The sequence below is a fragment of the Paramisgurnus dabryanus genome, chromosome 6 (assembly GCF_030506205.2).
Source record: "Paramisgurnus dabryanus chromosome 6, PD_genome_1.1, whole genome shotgun sequence".
Taxonomy (NCBI): domain Eukaryota; kingdom Metazoa; phylum Chordata; class Actinopteri; order Cypriniformes; family Cobitidae; genus Paramisgurnus; species Paramisgurnus dabryanus.
The window spans coordinates 47,571,051-47,580,291 of record NC_133342.1 but is presented as its reverse complement, the minus strand read 5'-3'; the positions used below and the strand labels follow the sequence as shown (position 1 = coordinate 47,580,291).

Here is a 9,241-nt window from a genome sequence, read left to right as displayed (position 1 = left end):
TGACGCATGGTCAAGTGGCGTCAAATATTGACGCCATGGGGTGAGGATGGGCTGAGATTGCAAGTGCCCAAAACTAGTTTGTGTTCATATCTTATTTTTTTCTGTTAAGAGGTGAAATTGAGATATTTGTTTTGTGTGTGCTTTAAACATAGGAAACATTGACCGGCTTGTGCTGCCTCTCAGTGTAAACTGCCGCTCTGTTGCCCTCCAACACATGACTGAAAACTATAAATAGGATGTTAGTGCCGGTCTTGATTTCTTCAGCTGTTCGTCCTCTGAAGCATTTAAACACATTATTATACGTGACACTATTTTGCATAACTTTAAATACAGTCAACAAGTGTTTCAATGTGCCCCTTCAGTGTTGACCGGACCCCTGCATCTAGCTCTTGTTCATTTTCACACAAAGAGATCATTCATGTGTGCAGTCATAGGTGAGATGTACTTAGTTTGTTGCTGGATCAAAGTAGAGATCTTTTGAGGAAATCTTTGCACAGAATTTGCCAACAAAATGCTTTTTACCAGTATGTCCCAAACTCGGGTTCGCGACCCCTTGGTTGTTCGCAGGGGGTTTGTGAGTTGATGAAAAAGGGAATCAAATCAAAATGAATTCATAAAATGTAAATAAATAATTTTAAATAAAAAGCTAAATTAAAAACGTACTAACAGAAACTTGTTTAAAAACCTGCTTTATATCATCAAAGATGTTTCTTTAAAACTGAGACACCGGAGAATGTTCAGAGATAACAGACAGTGTCTGCGCACCTGCTGAGTGAAGTTCCTGCGCCGGGCTCCAGAGAACCAGCGGAGAGACGTCTCGGCGGATCCGTCTGAGGCTGAGCCGGACTCTTTCTCAACAGAAAGTCACAGACTCCACCCTGCAGATGATCCTCCTCAGGATCCAGAGTCTCGCTGGCAGCTCTCTGCCTCTGAAACGCACGTCTGCGTGGAGAACCTGCGAGAAAAATAGATGAATCTTTATCATGGCCTTCATTGAGCAGTACCCTGGTAGAAAAAACAAATTAAATTAATCTATTAATCAAGATCAAAGAAGTGTTTCAATTGGTTTCTCCATGAAGTACAATTGTAATTGTGTCTACCCACACCCAACACTGTAATGCATTAATATGATGCTTTTGTAACAGAGAGAGAAGATGTCCTTCTCCAATAATAATAATAGCGTGTAACTGAATCTTTTGCTCAGGTAATGTGGTTGACTTGAGAACTCAGATGGATCAGGTGAAGAATAATGCAGTTATTTATTCATTTATTCAGACAGAAGCTCTCAGGAAAGCATCGCTTCTCTTCTGCTATTGATGGAGTATTGATCTCTAAGATCTCTGCGCTCAGACTGTAGCATGAGACCAATTCCATGCAAAATCAACCCTTACCGTGAAAGTTACAGCTTTCACCAACAATTATTAACCATACTGATATCTCAGATGCTAATATTTGGTAGCTTAAATACCATGTGAGGTCTCTGTTTTTAAACTTTTTAAATGTGCACACACTGAAAAGAAATTATTCATTCAATTTACTTAATTTTTTTAAGGTAAGTGGTCGCAATCAATTTATTTAAGCTACATTTAGACAAAGAAAATTTGAAAAACAAATCAAAAAACTTTGTTTAAATGTAAACCACTTGCAACCACTTACCTTAAAAAATGTTAGTAAATTGAATGAATCATTTCTTTTCATTGCACACTATGGGCCCTATTTTAACGATCTGAAACGCAAGTGCGAAGCGCAACGCGCAAGTGACTTTGTGGGCGGATCTTGGGCGCTGTTGCTATTTTCCCGGCGGGAGAAATAACTCTTGCGCCGGGCGCAAATCAATAAGGGGTTTGTCTGAAGTAGGTTCATTATTTATAGGTGTGGTTTGGGCGTAACGTCAAATAAACCAATCAGAACGCTATCCAACATTCCCTTTAAACACAAGGGCGCAAGTTCCATGGCGGGTTGCTATTATTATGACGGATTTACCAGGCGCACGCCAGGAGCGGTTCACAGCCGAGGAGACCGACGTTCTTGTAAGAGCAGTCAGAGACAGAGAAGTTGTTTTGTATGGGGATAGGAGAAACCCGCCCAAATCAGCGTAGGTTAAACAGGCGTGAGAGGAAATAGCCACAGTCTCATCAGCTGGCATCCCCATCGTTGCGCCAAGCGCTACAATGATGTCAGGAGACGGGGGAATCCCAAGTTGCCAGCATAAATCGGGCACGCCATGTAACGGGAGGTGGATCTGCACGCTATACATTATGGTCAAGCATGCGCCCTTAAAATAGCATAATGAACCACGCGCAACGCGCCACTGACTTTAGACTAGTTTTTTTTGGTCAGTGGCGCAATGGTTTTTTGAAACTGCAAAATAGCATCAGGGATGGTTTGCGCCGCAACACGCCTCCTTTTTGCGCTGAACCGCCCAGGGAGCGCAAGTTCATTTCCTAGTTTGCCGACGTGCGTCTGTGGAGGGAAAAACCCGCTGTGCGCCGGTGCAAAATACGAATGATACATGCGTCACTGACAAAGTCAGTTGCGCTGGGTGCAAGATAGGGCCCTATATATATATATATATATATATATATATATATATATATATATATATATATATATATATATATATATATATATATATATATATATATATATATATATATATACTTGCAAAAAATACATTTTTTATTATATTCTAATTTTTGACTGAAAATTATACATACGGTATGACATATACATACGGCTGGAATTGCTCATAAGGTGGTTTTTTAATCCAACATTGACAATATCACAGCTCTCATTGTATTTAATCTGATCAACTTTTGAGATCAAATGAATGAAAACGGTCTGTAACTTTAACAATTCAGAAGAGTTGAAATCCATTACATAGCCTCTTATTGAAGAATGTTTATTTAACTGAATAACTAAAGATGATGATCTGATATATTTCAGTTATTCACACATATTTGTGTCCCACTCACCTCTCATATCTAAACTAGCTGCTCTCTGAATGGTGTCAAAGCTCCATTTCTTTACGCCGTAGAAGGGAGCGGCACCTTCCAGACTGGCGTGACGCCGGAGTTTAGAAAGAAAGTTTAACATGCTGCCCTGAACCAAACCTGAACCACTGCCGGACACGTCTTCTTCCAGCGGCACGTTTCTGCTTAACATCTCCAGCTGAAAATATATATATATATTCATTTTATAAATTAAATTAAGATTCTTTTTGGGACTTTTAATTGTTTTCTAATTTTATTTAAATAACACATCAATAACGAAAAACTGTATGGACACATTGGTTGTTTCTTTTTTTTACTTGTTTAAAACACATTTTATATCAAATAATGCCATTATCTATAGATATAATCAGTGTTGGGGAAAGTTACTTTTGAAAGTAATGCATTACAATATTAAGTTACTCCAAAAAAGTAACTAATTGAGTTTCCTTGCAAAAATATCAAGCTCTCCTGCCATCTGTCCTGTTTCTGGCTTAAACTTTTCCCTCTCGGCCGCGATGCATATAGTTTGTAATTATATGTTAATATGTAAGGAATAATTGATGACAGGCCATTTAATTATTAGAAATCTTTCTTATAATTTAATTTAAAGGACCGAGTCAATTATTCCTCTTATACCACAAACATCGCTCTGGTGCCTATTTTTAAGACATTCAACCCTGAAACATTTCTAACCCAATCAGAATAAAGCAGTCAACAGGCCCATGGTATAAGTTCAGTTTAATTCAGTACATTATTTTTTAAATCAACTTAATTAAACTGAAAAGTAACTCACATTACTTTTTTAAAAAAGTTACTCAAATTTTAATGTGTAAATTTTTAAAGTAATGCGCTACTTTACTCGTTACTTCGGAAAAGTAATATTATTACGTAATGCGCGTTACTTGTAATGCATTACACCCAACACTGCAAATAATTGTGCTGTACAAATTTAATTAAATAGCATGAAGAAAATGTCACATGAAACATAAAATCTTTATATTTCATTAACATCTTCTTTATTATATATATAAAAAGATTTTTAAACATATTCAAAACACCATTTCTTACTTTTATCTTTTGATTTATGGGTGTCCAGACTATTAAATCCTTATCTACCTTTCTATTGCCAAGTGTGCGCAGTGTTTCTGATCTTGAGATTAAACATATTGATTCACTTAGAATGATGTAATGTCTAGTAAAGGTGATGTAACTTACAGTTTGTGATCGGTGAGGTTTTGTGGAGTGTTTGCTGTTGGTGACGCTGGTGTTCAGAGAGTCTCCGGGTAAAGCACAGCTGGAGCTTTGGTTTGTCCACAGTACAGATGAGTCTGATGATTGACCTTCACTAGGCTACACACACGCACACACTTATTAATCTAGTACTGTATTAATTACCGGTATTAGCATATTATTCTGCACTGTTAAACTTTTTCTCGTTCAGGTGTGCGTGTTACCTGAAATATAGCGAGGGAAGGTTCATTTGAGGATTCATCAGAGATGTTGATGATGTTTTCAGGTGGTTCACACTCGAGTATAGTGACGATCTTTAGTACAGGTGTCTGGATGTGTGAATGGGTCAGACGAGATCTCTTCAGGTGGTGATAGTCACCCTCTGTGAGTGTGTATCTGATGGAGGAACAGATGGACCAATGGTTTATATCTGCCCAGGACCTCCCTCCCTCCCTCCCTCTTTCTGTCCTGGACATCTACGACATAAAATGTAAGTGGAGCAGAGTGGGAGTGAAGAGTGGAGCGGCGTGATTTTTCCTGGATTTCTTTTTAAAGTTATGGTTTTTCTCTTACTCCGAGAGTACACTGTAAAAAAAGTATTTGTTTCACTGAAATTTTTAAGTTTAATCAACTTAAATTTAAAATTTTATTTAAACTTTCTTGACTTGTGAGGATTTGTTATAAATTATAAAAATTAAGTTGAATTTGCTTAAGTTATTTCAACTTTATTTTTATAATTTATACTTACAGCAACTCCTCACTAGTCAAGAAAGTTGGAATTAATTGTCAAATGTGAGTGCATACAGTGTACAAGCACAACTGATGTTAACACCCCATAATGCAGTGGAAGCGGGAAATTGTAAACCTGGAGCGGAGCTGGAGCGCTGTGATTATGAAACGCTTTCAGCGTAAAGCGACATTTCACACAACAGCATATTTGTTGCATAAATATATATACAAATAAATATGATGTGAGTTTTTTAAATACACACAGAATCTCTCATTAATCTGAAATAATTTTACTGTTATAAGTATCCTATATGAACTTCTGACACATCAGACATTAGGGTTAGTGTGACCTCTTCACCCTTCACATGACCATTCTGTAAGTGTTTCTGACCTGCGACCTCTCTCCTTGTCTTTTGAGCTCTGCTCATAAATGGCGGTCTCATTGAAAGACACTCGGCGGGCCGTGCACGCCACAGACAGGAACTGCTCGGCTTCTGTATCGCCATGAAAACTGGTTGTAGAGACGGGTTCACCGCTGTCCATTCTGATAGTGACATCTGATGACAGGATTTTATTTTAGCAGGAAAGATTACCGGAAACATTCACAGGAGTTATGAAATGCAGAATATGGTCACAGACCTTGTGATGGTTGACTCTCCTCTATATACGTGGTGTTAGTTTTCTCCTGATCCTCACTGGCTCTAGACGCACACGACACACACATGATCAGATTCATGATGAGGAACTAATCAGAAAAACTTCACCTCATCTGAAGTGTAATATTTATGAATCACCTGGAGTGTCTGCGCTGTCGTTGACAGCAGCGATGACAGAAGATGATCAGGATGGACAGAAGGAAGATTATCCCGCCAGCAAACACACACAACAGCACCAGCAAATGGACGTATTTCTCCTGCGCACCTGATGCCAACGGTACATCCTGCGCACACATTCACACAAACAGGTGCGAGCATTAGTTACACCTGCTAAACGCTTCAGTTTGCATTATAAACTGTGACATATTAGTAAATCTGGTCTAAGATCAGCAATGTGAGATGTCTGATCTCACTAGTACGCAAGACACTCACTTCAGTTTACTTTTAAAAGAGTTAACTGGAAGTTTAAGTTATCTGTGTTTTTGGTTAACTGTGTCAAACTCACGGTGGTCAGGCGTGTCTGTAATGGAGACTCATCACTCATGGTCCAGCATTGAATGTGTGACACCTGAAAGACCAGATATGAATATGAGAGACTGCTCTGTATTCTTTACAGATTCATCAAAACCAACTGAATCAACATTGATTTCAGAAAGATTAGATTCTTTTAGGGTCTCTTTATAGATTCAGGACCATCTATTGACTAAATACTCATATACGTTACAATAAATCATAGGGGTGGTTTCCTGGACAGGGCTTACTATATGCCTAGGCCTAGACTAAAAAGCAAAATTGGGCTGTCTTAACTAAATCAAAGCTTGCACTCTCATATCTTAAAATATCTGTTTTTTGTAGGTATGTTTTTTAAAAACTACTTAAATGTCCTAATATAAGGCAAATGCACGTGGGTCCTGCTGGCCACAAGTGGTAAACTTACTTCCTTTTGACCTCATTTAATACCAGGAGGTTTAAGTAGAAAACGTGAAGTGCATATACTGTAGCACCGCTCAAAAATAAAAGAAAACAAAGCAGAAAACATACAATACTGGCAGCCAAAACTCGTGACTTTTTCTTACTGAAAAATTAAACATCAAATGTTGAGGAAGAACCAGGCCAGGTCACCCACTGAATAAACTGAGCCTGCATCTGTCATTACATTGAACAGCAGCTGGAAAATCATAGGCGGAAATCACGAGGGGTTGGAAGTGAAGGGTGGATCAGGACTTTCCCTTCCGAAGCCCTAAGACACTATTTAAAAACCATGCTGTGTATTTTAAACAATATACTTAAAATAATTATGTATGTAGAAAGGTTAATGAGACAAAAATTGTTTGTAAATTTTGTATTGATAATGGAACAAAAAAATGCTAATGAGGTTAAAAATATTTTGAGTCCCCCTCTCCCTTACCTCACAGTGGCATGGTCTAGTTGTATTAAGACTTTCCTCTGTATACACATATTGTTACAAGTACAATTTTGACTTTATTAATTGTGCCCCCTTCAAAAATCGCTCTTGAGAAATTGTATTGCCCCTCCTATACTGTTAGATACAATTTATGCCTAGGGGTATAAATATGATAAAGTAAAATGTATGTAAAGTTGGGGCATGGGGGCCTAAGGTCTTGGCTTTGCTTGGGGCCCCCAAAATGATAAATTCGCCCCTGCCTAGTCCTGGTCTAATCTTAACCCTGTCCAGGAAACTGCACCTATTATGTTACATCTTTAAGGTATCATCTTACTGAATATAAAACTAAAATGGCCCCAATATCTCAGACAGGCCAAAGCTTTACATCAAGTTTTTTGCCTTTAAGATTTCTATGTGTCAACAAAATTTTGACTTGTGAAAATGTATTTTAACCAGATTACATGAATCAAATGTACTATTTTATAATGATCAGTATACACAAAAGGGTTTTGTGATTAAGAAGTCAGTTCAGATCAAGTTCACAAAGATGTAGATCACCACACCACAACATCTTACCAACACAAAGAGTCACAGAATTTTGTTTACATTTGAAATACTATCTAATGTTTATCTGAGACATAACAAACATAGCTACTTTATTTGAAATGTATGCATATTCTCTAACATAAATAAAACTGTGATATTTGATATTTTAATGCAGATATTCAACCGAGCACTTATTTTATATACAAATACAATTTGGACACTGTATCATTAAATTGGACATTTGATCTTGTACAAATCTTTTTTTAACACATCTGTCTCCGCTCTCCAACATTAGCAAACCCCCAAAAACAACTGATGACACTAACATTTACGGATTTATCAGATACAAAATATAGTTTCTTATATGGTGTTCTTAGATATGCAAAGAGAAACTGGTTTACACGGTTAACTGTATACGGCTACTGTCAGTATTCCAGCACAGATCTAGGTGTGCACATATAAATATTCATATGTACTTTAGTGTGACTCTCACTGGACTGATGCTGATGAAGTACACACGCGTGTAAACTCCTGTGAGACATTAAAACTGCATGAACTTCTTCATTCATTAGGCCCACACACACACTCGCAATTAAACAGCAAGTCAATGCATTCTGTGCATGTGTGGTGCTGGGAAACAGAGCGGCTCCAGGTCATTGTGTATTCATGAGGAAATCACTACTGCTTCCAATTCACAAATACATGCACATGTTCCTAACGGAAATCAGGAAAGGTCTTGCTGATGTCAGCTGTGGAATCATGGGATTCATGGTGAGGTTTAGAGAAACAAAAATGCAAAAAGTTGGACAGAAGACGTCCAACCAGCACAACCAGTCTGGCTTTATAATGGATGAAGCAGACCAGTCAGGGACCAGTAATGATATGTTAATTACAATTATACACAAAATGTTCAATATTTTATCCAAATTTACTCTAAATAAATCAGCTATTTAAATTTCTGTCAGTACTAGTTAATCTCACATATCTGTTTAATAAATGATAAAGTACGGTAGCCTATAAGTATACAGTCTAAAAAAAAACAAGAAGATGACGTAGTGCACCGTGCGCGTGTTTTCGAGTGAACGTGTTGTTATAAACGGTGCTGCTTCAGAAGAACGACGCAGTATTATTCATATCAATTTAATGATTATTTTTGCGTTCGGTGATTTTTAAATGTTTTCATGACTTGAGCTCGCGTCGACCCACGTATCATTGCGCCGCGTTCATTTCACGCTCCACGCAGGGCGGTAAAATCACTCGCGCCATCACAGTCCAGTGCAAAACGCGTGCACGGACGCGACGCGGTGTGGTCACGATGAGAGATGCGCGCGACGCGGATGTCCGTCATAAAAAGAAAATCTGTTTTTATGATGCGATGTGTTTGTTTATTTTAAAGCGATGAGTCAGACGTTAAGCCTATTGTACTGATGCAGCACGCGATGAGATGCTTTATACAAGGCGACGATAAATTCTCAATATAAATAAAACGTTAAATCGCAAGTAACATATGAACATTAAACAACCCTGTGCCCACTACGTGAATCACTCACCTATTTATAATTCATGCTGTCCGTGTGAGGGACGCGTTATAGGCGCTCGCCAATGGCACGAACCTCCTGAAGACGCGTTATATTTCATCCTAATGGCAGCCCGAGTTTATGAATGAAGCCCGGAGACTGTGG

General features: G+C 38.2%; 1 protein-coding gene across 1 annotated transcript in view; it reads right to left on the bottom strand.

Moving 5' to 3' along the window:
• cbarpa (CACN subunit beta associated regulatory protein a) overlaps nucleotides 1-9,241 on the bottom strand; it is a 16,950-nt gene extending 7,709 nt beyond the window's left edge. Inside the window, exons 1-9 of the mRNA XM_065276847.2 lie at nucleotides 9,110-9,241; nucleotides 6,114-6,176; nucleotides 5,747-5,892; nucleotides 5,592-5,653; nucleotides 5,344-5,509; nucleotides 4,448-4,619; nucleotides 4,209-4,343; nucleotides 2,976-3,171; nucleotides 766-955 (exon numbers count right to left, since the gene is read on the bottom strand). Of these exons, the coding sequence (XP_065132919.1) occupies nucleotides 766-955; nucleotides 2,976-3,171; nucleotides 4,209-4,343; nucleotides 4,448-4,619; nucleotides 5,344-5,509; nucleotides 5,592-5,653; nucleotides 5,747-5,892; nucleotides 6,114-6,152 (1,106 nt within the window). The 5' untranslated portion in view covers nucleotides 6,153-6,176; nucleotides 9,110-9,241. The remainder of the gene's footprint in view (nucleotides 1-765; nucleotides 956-2,975; nucleotides 3,172-4,208; nucleotides 4,344-4,447; nucleotides 4,620-5,343; nucleotides 5,510-5,591; nucleotides 5,654-5,746; nucleotides 5,893-6,113; nucleotides 6,177-9,109) is intronic.